Below are 19414 nucleotides of genomic sequence, written 5' to 3'. Positions count from 1 at the left end.
TCGGCCATGTCATCCAGATCTTTATTAGCTTCGTCTTCCATGCAAACATCAGCTTCTGGATCATTAGAAATAGGAGGTAGGATGCATGTGACCTTAAGCTGAAACCATAAAAATAATTAGCTTTTAAATGGAGAATCATAAGGCAAAACAAGAAAAAAATAATGTAAAAACTTACATGATCTTTGATTTCAATTAGGAGAACATCTATCAGCTGTGGAGAAGCTATTTGAAGGTACTTCTCACACAAAAATATTGGGGTAGACGGTTGAAAGCTCAGAATAGGAACAACTTGACTGAATGCATACTGTAGCAAAGGTACTGACTCAAGTATCCATATAAGAAATGCCATAGGGAACCCTTGCAAATCATAATTGTTTTTGTCGAGGCTTTTGTCGACAGCTCTCTGAAGTGATTTTAACAGCAAATTATAAGCTGTTCTCCCCCATGGGTATGTCATCAAGACATCCATATCCTGCGCTATTTTCACATAATCCAAAGTAAAAGTTGTGCCACCGTCGAGAAGGCTCTTCTGTAGTAGTATGCTCTCAATCAGGAGGAGCATTGCAAGGCAGAATCTCTCATCAGAAGCATCTTCTCTTGTGTTTCTGAGCTGCTTCTCCACGTCCTTTACTGTATGAGTACGCCCTTTTAGGAAGTCCCACTTAAATTTCTCGGTTCCCTCTCGTGGTTCTCTTGCTTCACCACTACATTTCAAACCAGTCACCATGTGGAATTCTCTTATAGAGAACCTCATTGGCTGAGCACCAAAATGGAACCATGCTTCGTGTCTCTTCACTGTCTTGATGCTTTTGGTGAGAACTGCGTGCACTATCTTAGCTGATAATTTCAAAGACCTCTCTCCAAGCTTGATCACCGGTCCCAAAAACGTCCCTCTTATTCTGTTGAACTCATCATTTCCTAGAATTTCCTTAACAGTTTTGATATAAGCAACTATCGAGTGTTGGTTTATCGATATCGTCTTCTCTGGCTCTGATCCAATCGGATACCTCAGCTCAGGCAGTGCTAGTCTTAATGGTAATGGATCTCCCATCTTGTTTCTATCCTGCGTAAACAAGAAATTTTTTTTAGGTGTTGGTTTCCTGAAACAATACAAATCCTTCCTGAAGTCTATACACATGCATATTAGGTTAAAACGAGCAAGTCTATACACAAGCAAAAACCAGGAGACCAATCTCTCAGAAAGAAAACACACATAAGGTTGAATCTGCAACATACCTTCAAGAGATAGAGCTCTAGAAATGGTTTTTCTCGGAGAATAGAGAGAGCTCGCGTAAAAGATCGAGAGAGAGAGAGTTTCTGGAGATGGGTTTTCGTCGGAGATCGAGAGATATGGAGATGAGAGAGAGATTCGAGAGGCGGAGACGAGTGAGATTCGAGAAGTTTGAAACGGCGAGATTGTTGAGACGGCAAGAGTTTTGTTTTTTTTCAATCGAAATGTATTGTTTTGGAAACCTATCCTATATTAATTGGGTTAAGTATGCTTATGGTATATTCTTTAACAGATGATTCTCCTGAGACCAGCGGTTAAACCAAGGCATTTTATAACTCAAAAGTCTCTCTATCCCCGGGTTCGATATGTGGTGGATTCAAAATCTATTTTAATTTTTTTTTGTGTTACAGTTTGGAGTTAAATAAAATTAAGATGTCAGACCAGCGGTTAAACCAAGGCATTTTATAACTCAAAAGTCTCTCTATCCCCGGGTTCGATATGTGGTGGATTCAAAATCTATTTTGTGTTACAGTTTGGAGTTAAATAAAATTAAATGTAATCCATTAACAGATGATTCTTCTTGGCCTATTGGCTAAACTCCCACACTATCCAAATACGCAGACTCTCTCCCTCTGGGTTCGATCCTTTGTGGTTCTAAATTTTTGTTGTCTGTAAACATCACAATTTTAAGCTTACCATATACATGTCCAATCCTTAGTATATAATCTCATTTCATTCTTTTTTACATTTGAAACACTTAACTTTTTTTCTGGAAACCCATCCAGAAACATTATTTTAACCTTCCAAGATATATGATACCCAAATAAAATACTTGATATCCTTTCCAATCTTTCTTATGTAACCAGACGCCAACAACATAACAAAATAAACAGTCATAACTAAAACCGAGTCTTAACTAAAACAAAAAATGTTTTCATGCATCATTCTCATTTCCCAAAGCTCTCATCCACAAATTGGTTGAAGATCTCACAAGACAAGGTTCTCCTTAGCTCCAATGCATTGTCATCATTAATCTTTGTCATGTCTCCTATCTTCAATGACTGGCACTCCAGAATCTTGACAAGAAATATCCCACAGTTGAAAGGATGTTTTGTCTTGGGTAAACCTTGTGCCTGCTCAATCTCAAATGGAATCATCTTCACCTTATCTACCTCATCACCAGAAGATTCCACCAGCAGATTAGAAATCAACACTGTCATATTTAAAAATCAATATCAAGATAGAATCAGTTGAATATTTCACACCCAGAAACAGATGAATACATCAAATACAGATTGTTTATACATACCTGCCAACTTTTTCACTTGAGGAATATCAATGCTGTTGCTTTCCTTTTGAAAACAATCATATACTGTGATTCTTTTCTTCTTCAAATGAATTTCCATCCCAATCCAGACATTGCTTTTTTTTCCAAGAGTAATCCCATACACAACATCAACATCTTCTCCCCATGTCTTCTCTGGATATACCTTCCCTCTCACAGTATCTTTAAATAAATCGTTGAAAATCTTTTTACCTTTGACCTTTTTTTTTTGTAAGCCAAATCATCAGAGAGCAAGCAATGCAAGAACTCCATAGGTAGGAAGCACGCCTTTGGAATCTTGTAGTTGTGGAACCAAGCAGCATTCTCATTTCTTCTGCAATTTAGCATTGCAAAGGCTCCATCAATGTGCTGCAAAAAAAAAGGCAAACATTATCTAATTTGTTACTATATAATTCATGAAACTAAACAAATCCTTCCTGAATTTTTTTTAAAAAAAAAGCTCAAGGCAAGAACATATGTAAACAAATTACCTCTTTCTTAAGGTCCTTTTTTGCATTTTCCATGCTTTGAAAGAAAGATTTCCTTATCTTATTATCATTGATTGATAGGGACCTGCAGTCGATTAAAGATTCAAAGGAATTACCAAACCTCTTATACATAAATATAAGAATATATAGACAAGGACAGAAACATGCTTACGTTTCATGCATGCCGGGCTTTAATGTCATCCAATTTTGAAGCCTTGAAAGCTTATGTTCCGCAGGAGTTGAAAACGGATCAACTGCAGGTATAATCTCAGGTATTACAGTTAAAGCCGGATTTCTGTCAGACTTGAATGGAGTTTTTGTGTCTCTAGATCGTTTAGGCACCCTCTCGCTCCTTCTTAGGAAAACATTATCCATTCCTGAATTTTGTGATGAGGCAGCAGCTTTCCTTTTCTTATCAGGCTTCACCTTTAATCAAACAATAGACACCAAGCAAAATATTATCAAATTTGTTGCAATCGGAATTTCTGGAAACCATTCCTGAAACTAAAATGTATGTATATCAAACAATTCACGTGAAGTATAATTCTAGTTATGATTTACCTTATCTGCCATCTTCCAGACTCCATCTTTCCATTCTCTATGAATTCGCAAATCTGAATGTTTGAATAGAATAGTTTCCATAGAAGTATAGAGACACACCGAGTATGTGTTATCACCAAGTACCATGCTAATTTGTCCGCTGCTCCAGCCATTGTTGTAGAAGGCTTCTACCTTATCCATCATCTCAAAGGATTTTTGGTCACTAGTTGGTGTTGCAGGACGTATTTTGTCAGCCGTGATAGTATCCTGAAGTTTCTGAAGTCTATGTTGGTCTGTGAAGAGTGTCGTGTACTCAACTGTCAGCTCCTCTAGTCCTTCACACAGTTTAAGATCAACAACCTTTCCTGGATACCATATTTCGTCATCAGTAGACAAAATCTCAACCTCTGCGCCTATTTGAAAGTGAGCTAGAAGCCTGCTTACTTCAACCTATTAAAAATGAAGATTCAGTAACATCAGCGGTTTTAAATTGTTAGAATAATAATTAAAGATCAAATATACTCGATGCATACCTCGTTTGTTTCTGAAAAATCTATAGCACTTGTCTGAAGATGCTCTGTTTGCTGAGTAATAGGCGGCATCTTCGAAACATCTGTGGAAACTAGCTCAGTAGTAGGTTCTGTAGTATCCTTGAGATTTTCTTCTGCTTGATTCTGCTCTGATGGTGTCTCATCGGATTGATCTCCCTCACTTGTCTGAAGGTGCTGTGTTTGCGGAGTAAGAGGCTGTGTCTTCGAAACATCTGTGGAAACTAGCTCAGTAGTAGCTTCTGTAGTATCCTTGAGATATTCTTCTTCTTGATTCTTCCTGCTTGATTGTGAATGCTCTCCTTCACTTGTAGAAAAATATTGGGTCGCAGTTTCTGTCTCACTCTATAAGACAAAAGTAAATGGTAAGAGTTAGTTGAATAGAAAAATATTACATAAACATTTTAAATATTTCTTCTTACCAAAGCATTCTTATTTTCTTCAATAACTAGTGCAATTAGTGAAGACAATGGAGAGGAAGGTCTGTAATGCACAGCATGTGTATCCTCCTGTAATAACAGTAAAATAAAAGAGGTAGTTATGAAGAAGTTTCTACAATTTAAAATTCAAGTTGTACTTATGAAAGACATTTCTATGCTTACCTTTTTATTGTTTGCTGAAATGATCTCAGTCAATGGCTGTGTAGCCTCATACGTTTCCTCTGTTACCGTCTGCAAAAAAAAAAAAAAAAGTCAGGTAGGGGATCAAAAACACGTACAAAAGCTTTCAAACATTACTTGAAATCTCCAAGATTTTTTGAACATTTACCTGCTGTTTCTGAATTGGAGTAAAAACTTGAGCCTCAATACTCTTTGGAGATATTGGAGAAGAAGGTGTCTCATTCATTTCCAGTGTTTCTTTTTGCAAAACTTGAGTCTGAGCAGCAGGTGACTCAATCACAATCTGCAAAAAATATCAGGAAAGGCCATCATGAATACATTCAATTATAATTTCTAGAGTAAATATTACCTCATCATCTGGTTTTCCTTCTCCTTGATTAGTTTTGGGTGGCGTTTCATCAGTAGAGGTTTGTGTTTCCCTCTGCCAAAAATTAGAAAGGTCTATATATGTAAATCACCCAAAACTAATTGTAAACTCCAACTGTCATTGAGCATATACCTCTTTTGTCAGATTAGGAGTAAAAACTTGAGTATCAAGGGCAGGCGTGTCATCCGATGGCTCTCTCTCAATCTGTAAAAATTATCACGAAGTCAATCCAGAGTACGTTCTAAAGCTTCCAAACATTAACTTAAAAATCCAAGATTTTTTTTTGACCATGTACCTGCTGAGTCTGACTTGGAGTATAAACGGGAGTTTCAATACTCTTTGGAGCTATTGGAGAAGAAGGTGTCTCATTCATTTCTACTGTTTCTTTCTGCAAAACTTGACTCTGACTAGCAGGTGACTCACTTGTTAATTTCTCTCTCACAATCTGCAAAAAAATATCAGGAATGGCCATCATGAATACATTCAACTATAATTTCTAGAATAAATATTACCTCATCATCTGGTTTTCCATCTTGATTAGGATTGGATGGCCTCTCATCGGTAGACGTTTCTGTTTCTTTCTGTCAAAAATCAGAAAAGCCTTTATATGTAAAAAAAAATCACCCAAAACTAATTTGTAAACTCCAACTGTGAAAACAATATCATTGAGCATATACCTCTTTTGTCAGATTAGGAGAGAATACTTGAGTATCAAGGGCAGGAGTTTCATCATCTGATTCATTCATTGTGTCCTGCAAAAATCAAGAATGCATTCTAGAATATGTACAAAAGCTTCCAAATATTACTTCAAAACTCAACAATATTTTATTGGTTACATACCTCATTTGTCAAATTAGGCTGTTGAGACATTGGAGATAAAGGCGTCTCACTCGATGATTGCGTGTAATCCTGCAAAAATCAGGAAGGCATTCAGGATTTTGTACAAGAATTTCCAAATATTTTCTTAAAAATTTTTGAGCATATACCTCATTTTGTTGAGACTTTGGAGATGCAGCTGATTCAATCATTGTCTCCTGCAAAAATCAGGAATGCATTCAAGAAGTACAAAAGCTTTCCAAATATTACTTCAAAACTCAACAATATTTATTGGTTACATACCTCATGTGTCAAATTAGGCTGTTGAGACATTGGAGATAAAGGTGTCTCACTCGATGGTTGCGTGTGAGACATTGGAGATAAAGGTGTCCCACTGGATGGTTGCGTGTGAGACATTGGAGATAAAGATGTCCCACTGGATCGCTGTTTGTCAAATATTAGGAAGGCATTCAAGAATATGTACAAGATCTTCCAAAAAATACTTGAAAATGCAAATGTAAAAGAAGATGTTTTGAGAATTTACCTTTTGTGTCACGTTAGTGGGAAAAACATTGCTGTTTCCTTCCAACTCTGACACACGAGCTCTAAGATGTATGTTTTCTTCTTCCAGTAATGACATTCGATCCTTCATGCTCTTCAGATTCTCCTCCATTACCGTGATGATCCTGTTCACTTTTTCATTTACTGAATCCTCATCAATCGGAGTAGAAGCTTGGCCAGTCTCCTTATTTGCCATCATTTGAATAAGAGCATCCAATGTGTCAAATGTGTCTACACACCTATTTTCCCAGTCATCGGCTGTAATCTTGTACCCTTTCTTTGTTACATCTTTCACTGTTTCCAACTCGTCACTATATTTGTCTTCAATGGAGATATCATCTTCTGGATCATGAGGAATAGAAGGTAGTATGCAATGGACCTTCAGCTGAGAATATTTCAAAAAGACCAATGAGAAACATATTAAAAAGAAGAAGCCAAATAAACTGAGAAACATATACTTGGAAAAGCTTACCTTTGTATCAGCTTCAACCTGTAAAACCCTATCAAGTGATGGATTCTCTATCTCAGTGTATTTTTCACACAAGTAAGTCGGCCCAGGAACCTCAACTGTTGGTACACACTTACTGAACTTATTCCTTAGCAAAGGAATCGACTCTAGTATCCAAAGAAGGAATACTAGAGGATAACCTTGCAACTCAAATTTGGATTTATTCTCCAAATGATTCGCGACAGCGTTTTGAATTGACTTCAGGAGCACAATGTAAGCCTCTTTTCCCCATGGATATGTCATATCCTGTGCATTTTTCGCATATTCCAAAGGAAAACTCCCTCCTTTGCTCTTCCGCAATAATATGCTCTCTACCAGGATGAGCATTGCGAGGCATACTCTCTCCTCAGAAGCATCTTCTCTTGTGTTTCTGAGCTGGTCCACCACGTCACTTAACTTATGACTACGCCCCTTTAGCAATTCCCAATTAAATCTCTCGGGTTCCCTTCGTGGTCCTTCTAATGCACCACTACATTTCAAGCCTGTCATCATATGAAATTCTCTTATAGAGAACCTCATTGGCTGCGCACCGAAATGGAACCAGGCTTCATTCTCCTTGACAGAAACGATGCTTCTAGTGAGAATGGCGTAGACTATCTTTCCTGATAACTTCAATCCTCTCTCACTGAGCTTCATTATAGGTCCCAGAAATGATCCCCGGACTCTCATCATCTCATCTGGTTTTAGGATGCTTTTGACAATAGAGATATACTCTGAGCCGGAGTATTGGTTGATTGCTGACTTTTCCCTTGGCTGTGAACCAATAGGATACTTCAGCTCTGGCAGTGCTAGTTTTAGAGGTACTGAATCTCCCATCTTGTTTCTATCCTGCGTAGACAAGAAAAAAAAAAACCAATTTTCAGGAAGGGTTTCCTGAAACAATACAAATACAAAACAACACAAAAGTCTTCATTTGCTTCGCTTGTTAATAAGAACGAGTAACAAACAAATCAAAATCAAAACGCAAGTTTCCCAAATTTTAATTCAAAAACCCTAATTTTAAAAAGTTACCGATTTTGAGAGTAGAGAGTGTGACGCTGATGATTATCGAGCCGGAGAAGATGATTAGCGAGCCGGAGAAGACAATTAGCGAGCCGGAGAAGATGATTAGCGAGCCGGAGAAAATGATTCCCGAGCCGGAGACTTCGATTCCCGAGTCGGAGAAGATGATTCCCGAGCCGGAGACGACGATTCCCGAGTCGGAGAAGATGATTCCCGAGCCGGAGACGACGATTCCCGAGTCGGAGACGGCAGTGCCGGTGAGGGTTTGAAGATTCCCGAGAGGAGACGACACGATTCGCGATCGAATGAAATGAAATGTTTTTTTTTTTTATTCTTATAACAAAGGGTATCAAGGTAAATTACATCTTTAATGAAACCTATTTTTGTGATTTCTGATCCTGAGTGCTAGTTTGGGGAGGAAAACTTCAAAAGGTGCTATTATTGACAATTGCCCTTTAATATTAGTATTTTTACATCTTAAAATACATGGAGTATTATTTTTTGAAGAAATTCCAAGGCCTAAATTCTAAAATTTATTATCGTCCAGACATTTATTAATCATAAAATTACAGGTTTCACCCTACATAAAATAAAATCAAAATCGAAGTGAGTCAACTGGATTTCACTGACCCAAAAACATACGACATGTGTTGCACCGAATTGACATTTACGTAATCATCATCTTATATTTTTTCATTAGCTCGACACTGATATCCAAGATATGATACATATTACTACGATTTACGAACGCTAAGGTCCCCAACACTATTTTAAACAGTACATTTTATCAGAGCAGCTTCAACCACGAAATATGTGAAGGAGTTTTTTTTTTTTTTTGTAACTTAATATGTGAAGGAGTTTCTAAGAAAATAATATAATAAAAATAAATGAAAAAATAAAAATTAAATGGATAGTGTTAGAATATAGAACCTTTTTAAAATCTTATGAATATGACACATGTCACTTTGTAGTTGGTCAACATTAGAAGCATCTATACTTTAAATTTTAAATATATACTTTATATGATATTAAAAATATTTTTACATTTTTATAAATCCTAAAATAAAATTATCTATATGTAACAAGATCCATTATTCATAGATTAAAATTATATATTAATACAAATTTAAATTGAAACTAGATTCTGACCCGCCCTTTGAAAGGGCGGGTATATATTTTGTTTTAATTTCTTTTTTTCAGAAATTTAATTTAATATTTATGTTTTTCTTTGTAATCATATTTGTATTTTTCTTTGTATTCATATTTGTGTATAAATTTAAAATATATTTTATAAAATAATAATAATTTAAAAGTTAACCAGACAAACACTCGTTTCTTTGTAATCATATGCCCATATATATGTTTCTTTGTAATCATATTTGTCTATTCTAGATCTTGACGCGCAGGTTTTATGTTAATATGTATATTTTTGTTTTTCTGTAAATATGTAAAATTTTCTGTATTTTTTTCTTATATGTTAAATAAACTTAAATGATATTCTTGTGTATAATTCTTTAAAAACTATTAGTAAGAGGTTTTGATATTGAAAATATATTTTAGATAATTTTCTTAGATATTAAATTACAATATTTAAAATAACATTTATATGAATTCCGAGTTATTGAAGGTTAATAGTTAGTTACAAATTTGGTGGTTTTTAATTAAGTTTTTGAACTATACATTGAAAACAAAACATATATTTTTCAGGTTAAATAAATGTTTTTGAATCATGTTTGATTTTATTTATAAATAAATCTCACCTTTGATACGTATATGATTTTTCACATATGGGAAAAGCATATAAATATATATATATATAGATATTTAATGAAATTTTAAATTTATGATTATCAAAAGACTGACTGCTATGTACAACCTATCTCCAAACTACTGAATCAATTTTTTAAAATTGTTCCATGTACACAATATTTCTCATTTAGGTTTCTAGTCGACAGTTTTTGTAGGGAGTAATGGATTATCATGCATAATAGGAAATTAAAGAAGAAAGTGGTTATACAACATTTGAATTAAATATAGGAAGTTAGTTATTATTAATAGAACAAATGAATAATTAGACATAACATTTATTAATATATAGGCCATGATCATGCTTTAATAGAATAGATATATCATATTTAATAAATTTAATAAATATTTTTAATTGAATAACCTATTTAAAACTCGTTAAATTAAATGAGTTTATATGAATATTTTTTTCAAAATTCAAAGAATCACCATTTAAAAATATCTTTATTTTTTAATTTGGAAAATATATATGGTTGCAAAATATGTTTTTAGTGTGTAAATGTTTACAAAATATGTTTTTAGTTTTTAACTATATTAAATAAATCAAGTTTCATAACTATACACTTGTGTCATATGTATTTTGAAAATTACTTTAAAATTTTATTCATAAAGTTTGTAACATATTATATTTTTATTAGGTTTTATAGTATTATACCAGTTATAGTTGCCCACATTTTATTACTAAACTTAAGTAGGTGTTTCATAAAAATATATATAACTGATACACGGAGTAGATATCACCACTTTAATTACATCTTCGTATATAGCTGCTTGTTGTGTTAAGTTGTAACTAATACAATTGAATGGTCAAGACTAATAGAAAAAGGAAAAATAATTAGATGCAGTTAAAAACTTAAGTGGATCCCGATTTTTGTGGACTTCGAAGTGGTGGTTACAAAAATTATTTCAAATGCAGTTAGGAAACATAAAATTCATATTTCGTGTATGTATAGTTGAAGAAAATAATTGGACTGAACTAATATCAATAGGGCATGTTTCTGTTTTAATAGTATTGATGATTGAAGTTCAATACAATAATAGTATAATAGATTTTTAATTAATATAATAGTACCAAAAGCTATAAATTTCAAAATTATAAAATATTACTAAGATTTGAGACATAAAAATAATTAGTGTAATTATTATTTTTTTCTCTATATATAGCCTTCATATTTAGCTTATAAAATCTCATAACATTGTGTATCTCTTTCTTTCTTTTCGTTTTTTTAGGTTTTATTTTTAGAAGTTGTTATGTAATTTATGTTTGTTTGTGTTATTTAAAATATTGCAACTCTTTTATTATATTTTAGTTTAAGATAAGTTTTTAAAATATTTGTCCTAAACTAAATTACTAAATAAAATAAAATAAAACTATTATTATAATGATAAGAAACTTAATGGATATCTACCAATGGAGCTGAAAATTTTGGTATAGTTTCTTAACTTAATTTCTACTTAAAATAATAATATTATATTAGTAATATATACTTAATGAGTATCTTACCATGAAGTTTGCTCTTAGAGGTAGACATGACTCAAATATTTAGGTTTTTATCAGTATTCGTGATCCAATATATTTCGTCCAAATAATTAATTATCTGATTTGATCCTCTATGGACTGACATTGATATTCAATGTCCATATATTTATTTCGTTTATATTTTTAATTTAAAATTTGATTCGATACGTAAAAAAAATAAAAATAAAAAGTATTAAAAAACTAAAATAATTTAAATAATAATATTTTGTTACAAATTTATTTTTCAGAAAACTTTACTAACTAAAATAATCCATTTAATAATAAGATATTATAATTTTTTATATATATATATATATATATAATAATTATATATATAAGTATTTAAATATATGTATATATATATGCATATAAGAGATCAGATAGGATATTCATTTCTAAAGATATTAGTATTTGTTAATTGTTTTATTTCTTACGGATATTGCATATTAGTATTTGCATTGTTTTGTAAATTATGGATATTCAAATTTTTGGTTCGAATAAAAAAAGATAACAAGTTGAATCAAAATTTACATATTTTGGATACATTTTATTAGAATTCCAAACCAACATTACAATAAACCATTTTGATTTGCGAGAAAAAATTATTGAAATTGGGAATGTATTAAATTATAGTAAATTAAAGCATTTACTCATAGATTTAACTCACAAAGTCACAGACACACTCAAGAAAGTGAATCAAGAAACACAACTCAATCACTGTCGAACCTTTCTAAACTACTTCTCTTATACAACAATTTTAACATTTAGTCAAAAACAAAAAAAACAAGTTATACACAACAACCCCAACTTAATTAACAACTAGAGTTTGAACCCGCACGTCCGTGCGGATATTTTTTTCTTTTATAAATGTATAATTTTGATATTAAATTTACATTTTAGTTTTAAATATTATGTAAATTTTCTTGTTTAGATTTCTTAAATATATATTGATCTAATTTATTTATTTTACTTTGTTATTAAATATTATTTTTGTATACAATACATTTTTTAAATTAATTTAATTTACAATACATTTAGTTATATATTTTATAGTATAACTAACCATTTTAGAAATGATGATATAATATGTTAGCCCACATTTGAGTAAAATATGTTTAATTAAAATCATATAATATAGCAACTATATATTTATATAGCACTATAGCTATGAAAATATTAAAAGTTAATTATATTATAAAAATCATGTAGTTGTATAACTATAATTTACCATCCATAATTTCATATTAATAATCAAATTCAAAGCAATGTTGTTGTATATTTCTGATGCCTTACAACTAAAACAGCAACTCTATTAGGCTTTGAAATTTTTTAAATGAATAAATAAGAAACAATTAAGTACAATGAAATCTCTGTAGTTTTAAATGAAAATAAATGGTGAATGTTTTACAAATGTATAGTAATTAGGATGAAGTTAATGTTGTTAACCATAAAAATAGGAGAGACACATTTGTAATATTAAAAGTAAATTAAGGGAACTTAAAGATATCTTATTTTAAAGGTATTGATATATATTCCTAGTGAAATATGAATAGGTCCAAACTTAAATGACAACATTTATAAGTAGATAAAAAATAGGACTCTAAATTAATAGAATAGATAAACTAAATATAAGCCCTACACAAACAGAATGTAAACCAAATACTCACTGATTTTGTTAAAATACAGCCAGAATCAGTTCAAAGGACAAACCAAACGACTGTTTATGACATAATGGGGGTGATTGGTAGTTGCTGTAAGTGTTGTCCACAGCCCTATTTATTTCTACAGCACCAAATTCAGAGCAATCAAGCTTTAAATTTTTTTTTGAAACCACAGCTCTTAAAATAACCTACAGCTGTACAAGTGCTCTGCAGAGCCAAATATCCAAAGCAATTTTTTAGTGCTTCAATAAAATTCTACAGTAATAAAATCTAAAGCCACAGCAAAAAGTCTACAGATTTTTTTCTACAGCAAAATATTTAAAGCTACAGCCATTACCAATCGGACTCAATAATTTGACGAATATATTTTTATTTAGATATTTTTGTTATTGTTTATAAGAAAATAATATTTCTAATTTTTGTACAATAATAATTTTATAAAAATGTACCATTGTTTATAGAAATTTTATTAACAAATATATAAAAATTATATCGTTAGATAATTATAATTTACATTTGAAATTCTGTATTAGAAAAACGATTTTAATTAAAAGAAATTATCGATATAGTTAAATGTTTATATAAACATTGACTAACATTGCTATTTCATAAGTTACCTAACTTACCTTCATCAATTAATAATAAAATTTGAATTAGTTTATGAAAGTATAATGCTATTTATATTGTAAATATGTATAATAAAAACTATAAAATATGTTATTAGAATTTTACTTAGGGCATTTTAAATGGACCAGCACTGAATATAGCTTGATCATAAGAAATACTTTTTCTTGGGTTCACCCCCTAAGGTGAACCTTTAGGTTCACCAACCAATAGAAAATTGTTATTTTAGATCTAATATCTTTTGATTAAGGAAACAAAATAACTTGCCAAGTTATATTATGCTTTTAAAATAAAAAATAAAAGATTAAATAAATAAAAATAACAATAGTTCTAAAAAAAGGTTATTTAAAAAAATATTTGTTTTTAAGATTTAGAGTTTAGTGTTTAAGATTTATAATTTATAATTTATCCAAATGTTTAGTATTTTTACAAGGGTTTAGGGTTTACCTAAAGGTTTAGGGTTTACTCAAGGGTTTAGATTTTTCCCAAGGGTTTAGGGTTTAGGATTAGAATTTAGGGTTTAGTGTTTTGCTGACAACATGTTTATTGTTTTTCCAAGGGTTTAGGGTTTACCCAAGGATTTAGGGTTTATTCAAGGGTTTAAGGTTTAGGATTTGAGTTTAGAGTTTAGTATTAGAGTTTAGGGTTTAGTGTTTTGTTGACAACATTTTTTTTTTTTTGAATTCGTTTTTTATATATTATTTTTAAATTTTATTTTGAAATGATAATATAATTTGTCAAGTTATTTGGTTTCCTTAATTAAAAGATACTAATTCTAAAATGACAATTTTCTATTGGTTGGTGAACCTAAAGCTTAGGGGGTGAACCCGAGAATAACTCCATAAGAAATTAAGAACTAAACAGAAACAAGAAACTGCAAGTAGATAGAATCAAAACTGAAACACAACCATATATTAACCTATGTGTAGGTTACTATAATTCTAGAACTAAAACCAAACTTCAAAAGTAAACGTCGGCCACTAAGAAATTATCAACTTAAATTCTCACAAGTTGTAGTTAGTTAACGACGTTTCAAAAGATTGTGAAGCTGACCAAAGCTCTTTCTATATAATTATGCGTTTCAGTTTCAATAGTAATTTAGCTGACCAAAATATTTTCAAAAGTGTTTTTCAAAAAGAAATTAGTTAAATATTAATATTATTTTCACATTGTAAAAGGTTTCGCTTTAAGAAACTCTCAATAATTGATGCCTAATAATATGCCAAAAATTAAGAAAAAAAATCTTATCATGTTTAATTTCCTTCACTAGACGTTACCACCATTTAGCATCATCTCATTACATGGGGTATAATTTGTATAGACAAAACATGAGACACAAAGAAAGACCATAAACTAAAATTAGACAGAAAGACAATACTGAATGTCGTATGCATGTCCGACTCTGTTGGATCTTTGATTCAGTCTTCTCTCTTCACAACCTCTCTTTTCTTCTATTTTTACTTCCTTCAACTCCCATTTTACTCCTTCATTTGTTTTCTTTCTTCTCCATCGTTTTTTTCTTTTCTCTCCACAAACATAAAAAAATGGCGTTTGGAAAAGGACGTGGAAACAAACGCTCTTCTTCGACATCTTATGCGTCGACCATTACAATGGTCGTCTTTGTGGCTCTATGTGTCATCGGTGTCTGGATGCTTTCTTCCAACTCCATTATTCCACCACAGATCTCACAAGCCAACACAAGAACGGTTATATCAGAGACGGAGAGGGCTGATGTGTCTGCCTCTTCAAACGGTAACGATGAACCCGAACCAACAAGACAAGAGTCTGATGAGCATCCAACGTTTGAGGACAATCCGGGAAAGCTTCCAGACGACGCCATAAAGTCAGAATACGAACAGCAAAAGTCAGCTAAAGAGAAGAATGAAAAGACGAGCTCAAAGGCAAGAGACGAGGTACAAAGAGAGACCCAAAGCCAAGAGACACAACAGGACAATGAAAAGATTCCTGAAGAGAAAGAAAAAAACAACAAGATAATGCAAGAGAGTGATGAGGGTCGGGTGAAACAAGTGGTCAAGGAGTTTGAGAAGGAACAGAAAGAACAACGCGACGAGGACTCTGGTGCTCAATCAGGTAACAACAAAGGAACACAAGAGCAAGAGCAAGAGCAAGGACAAGGACAAGGAAAAGAGTTTCCGGACGTGGAACAAGGAAAGAAAGATCAGGATTCCAACGCAGAGGTGACATACACAGATAAGACCAAAGAAGAACAACCTATGGAGACGGAGCAGGGTGGTACATCAGAGAACTCAAAGAATGAAGAAAACGGACAGCAACAACAACAACAAGACGATCAAAACTCAGGTAAGGAGGAAAATATGGAGAACAATACAACTAGTGAAGAAAACGAAAAGGAGCAGAAGAGCACAAAGGATGAGAACGGACAACAAGACGAACATAACACAACAGAAGACGAAAGCGGAAGCAAAGAAGAACAAAGCACAACAAAGGAAGACAATGTGGAGCAACAACAAGAAGAGCAAAAAGAAGAGAAAAGACAAGAGAGTTCAGAAGCAAGCGGGTTCGGTTCTGGAATACCAAAAGAATCAGCAGAATCACAAAAATCATGGAAGAGTCAAGCAACAGAATCTAAGGACGAGAAACAAAGACAGACGACAGAATCAAATACCATAGAGAGTATAATGGTTGGAAAGGCATGGGAGTTGTGCAATGCAACTGCTGGTTATGATTATATACCATGCCTAGATAACGAAGCAGCTATAAAAAAACTAACAAGTAGAAGACATTTTGAGCACAGAGAGAGGCATTGCCCAGAAGACCCACCAACGTGTCTTGTCTCCCTCCCAGATGGGTATAAGGAGTCCATCAAGTGGCCAGAAAGCAGAAATAAGGTAAAAGATCTGATCCAAATAATTTTTTTTTCTTGAGGTGAAATGATGGATAAAAGTTGACTTGCATGTGATCTAGTAGATATGGTACCACAATGTCCCACACACAAAGCTAGCAGAGGTGAAAGGTCATCAGAACTGGGTGAAGGTCACTGGTGAGTTCTTAACGTTTCCTGGAGGTGGAACACAGTTCATCCATGGAGCTCTCCACTATATCGATTTCCTTCAGCAGGTGAACTCATTCAAAACTGTACCAAATATAAATATATAAAGTTGAGAAATACTTTAGGATACACTAAAATGTTTGTTCAAAAAAAATAGCACACAAAAATGAAAACTAAAATAGCATAACTTAAAACTAGAAAAATATTTTTTATTTAGTTTACATTTGAGTTTTGAGTTTATCGATTATGATTTAATAGTATTTAGGAGTAAAGTTAAGTAAGAGTTCATAGTTTGGAGTAATTTGGTCATTTTACATTTTAATTAATTTTATTTTGAGGGTTTTCTTTTCGAATGCTATTTTTTGTCACAGCTTTTTTTTGTGCTATCTAAGTGATTTGTCCTATAAATATTTTGTAAATATAATGCCTATTTATTCTCCTACTCGGCAGGCTTTGAAAAATATTGCGTGGGGTAAACGTACCAGAGTTGTATTAGATGTTGGATGTGGAGTGGCGAGCTTTGGTGGTTTCTTATTTGAAAGAGATGTTATAGCCATGTCTCTTGCACCAAAAGATGAACATGAGGCTCAGGTTCAGTTTGCTCTTGAAAGGAAGATTCCAGCCATCTCTGCGGTGATGGGTTCTAAGAGATTACCCTTTCCGAGTAGAGTGTTTGACCTTATCCACTGTGCACGTTGCAGAGTCCCTTGGCACAATGAAGGCGGTATGCTTCTTCTAGAACTGAATCGGATGCTTCGCCCAGGAGGTTATTTTGTCTGGTCAGCAACACCAGTATACCAGAAGCTCGAAGAAGATGTTCAAATCTGGAAAGGTATGGTTTGAACTAAAAAGTGTTCTCGTTTCTTTGTTTGTTTCAATGATGCTGACATGTTTTTGAGTTATGTAGAGATGTCTGCGCTGACAAAATCCATGTGTTGGGAACTTGTGACAATCAACAAGGATAAACTCAATGGTGTTGGTGCTGCCATCTACCAGAAACCTACCACGAATGAATGTTATGAGAAACGAAAGCGAAACAGGCCTCCCATGTGCAAAAATAATGATGATGCAAATGCAGCCTGGTATGACTATTTCCATAATATGAATAAATAGCGTAAATTTAAAAGTAAATAATGAAAAACCTATAAATCTTCAATAGAGCAAAGAAAATTAAGGCTCAAATGATAATTTCAGGTACGTACCGCTACAAGCATGCATGCATAAAGTTCCCACCAATATGGTCGAGAGAGGGTGCAAGTGGCCTGTGAACTGGCCACGTAGGCTTCAAACACCTCCTTACTGGCTAAACAGCTCTCAAATGGGGATCTATGGGAAACCAGCTCCTCGAGACTTCACTACAGATTATGAACACTGGAAGCACGTTGTTAGCAAAGTATACATGAACGAGATAGGGCTCAGCTGGTCTAATGTGAGGAATGTAATGGACATGCGAGCTGTCTACGGAGGGTAAGCATCAACGAGAAAAACTAAAAGAGATGAAAGAGATAGGACTCAATCACTAAAACTGAAGCTTTTTAAAAAACATTTCAAACGTACAACAGGTTTGCAGCAGCTCTAAAGGACTTGCAAGTGTGGGTCATGAACGTAGTAAACATTAACTCACCAGATACATTACCGATAATCTACGAGAGAGGCTTGTTCGGAATATATCATGACTGGTGTGAATCTTTTAGCACATACCCTCGGAGTTATGATCTCTTGCATGCAGATCATCTCTTCTCCAAGTTGAGACCAAGGTACTACAAGCTTAAGCCTTTTCCACACCCTTTGGCTATTTTCATCAGCAATCCTGACAAATTCTCTTTTGAAGGTGCAATCTTGTTCCAGTAATGGCAGAAGTGGATAGAATAGTAAGACCAGGAGGTAAACTAATAGTTCGTGATGAAGCCAATGTGATAAGAGAGATAGAGAACATGTTGAAGTCATTGCACTGGGATGTTCATCTAACATTCTCTAAGCACCAAGAAGGAATATTAAGTGCACAAAAAGGATTCTGGAGACCAGATACTTCTCCCTGAAATATTAAGAAGATAGTATTTATGAAATCTGCAACTGAAGCAGCATTATATAATATACATTTATTTATAAGGCAAAAAATCATTTCATGTTTCTAGAATTTGATTAAAAATTTGTTAACTATAAGAAATAGTTGTTTATCTTCTTGAACTATAGACTAATTAGAACATATTTTCAATTCATACTTGCTATGTATTTGACATAGTTATACTCTTCTCATGTAACTGCTATGACTATGAATCATGGGAGTTTTTCAAGACTAACCCATCTTTTCAAGTCAAACCCAAAACCAATCTCTTCTTTTTTGTCATTACTATTCATCAATGAATTTTCTATATTATCCCTATATATTTTGAATTATTTACTAAATTGTCATTATTATTATTATTATTTTATTAATTTCGAAATTCACAAAAAACCAAATATACCCACACCATTTCTCCTTATTTACAATAATGTCATTATCATCAATTTTTCCAACCATCATGAATCCACCGTTTTCGAACTCTTAAAGCTCAAGAATTCAATTTTGAACCATTTTTTCTCATTTTAAGCCAACAAATCACCATTTCCTCTACATTTCCATCTAAAAAACTTCATATCTTTTATTTTCATAAGCACAAACTTCATATTTTTGAGTTTCTTCATTAGTGAATTGTCAAATGCGGTTCTTTTTGTTCATATTTGGAGTTTGGACGGTTGAGAAGGTTGGAAACGAACTTTACACCAGA

The 19414-nt window shown here is 32.9% G+C and overlaps 2 protein-coding genes across 2 annotated transcripts; one reads left to right on the top strand and one right to left on the bottom strand.

The window, feature by feature from the left end:
- Positions 1–1785: 1785 nt before the first annotated feature.
- Positions 1786–8455, bottom strand: LOC106421912. The gene is made up of 16 exons (XM_048735819.1): positions 6968–8455; positions 6479–6880; positions 6238–6378; positions 6105–6152; positions 5959–6027; positions 5796–5870; positions 5101–5172; positions 4900–5034; positions 4734–4802; positions 4554–4640; positions 4117–4476; positions 3605–4033; positions 3216–3469; positions 3047–3128; positions 2541–2924; positions 1786–2444 (listed from the first exon to the last, which is right to left on the bottom strand). Exons 1-15 carry the CDS (start codon positions 7817–7819, stop codon positions 2730–2732), a joined length of 3270 nt encoding a protein of 1089 aa, XP_048591776.1. The 5' UTR covers positions 7820–8455; the 3' UTR covers positions 1786–2444; positions 2541–2729.
- A 6533-nt stretch (positions 8456–14988) lies between these two features.
- On the top strand, positions 14989–18872 carry LOC106421911 (probable methyltransferase PMT27). Its single transcript, XM_013862742.3, has 7 exons — positions 14989–16485; positions 16565–16714; positions 17097–17478; positions 17554–17728; positions 17841–18113; positions 18209–18403; positions 18478–18872. The coding sequence occupies exons 1-7, from the start codon at positions 15004–15006 to the stop codon at positions 18683–18685; spliced, it is 2865 nt and encodes a 954-aa protein (XP_013718196.2). The 5' UTR covers positions 14989–15003; the 3' UTR covers positions 18686–18872.
- The last annotated feature ends 542 nt before the right edge of the window (positions 18873–19414 follow it).

The sequence above is a fragment of the Brassica napus genome, chromosome A1, assembly GCF_020379485.1.
Source record: "Brassica napus cultivar Da-Ae chromosome A1, Da-Ae, whole genome shotgun sequence".
Lineage (NCBI taxonomy): Eukaryota > Viridiplantae > Streptophyta > Magnoliopsida > Brassicales > Brassicaceae > Brassica > Brassica napus.
Note: the sequence above shows the minus strand (reverse complement) of the source record. Positions and strands in the feature narration are given on the sequence as shown.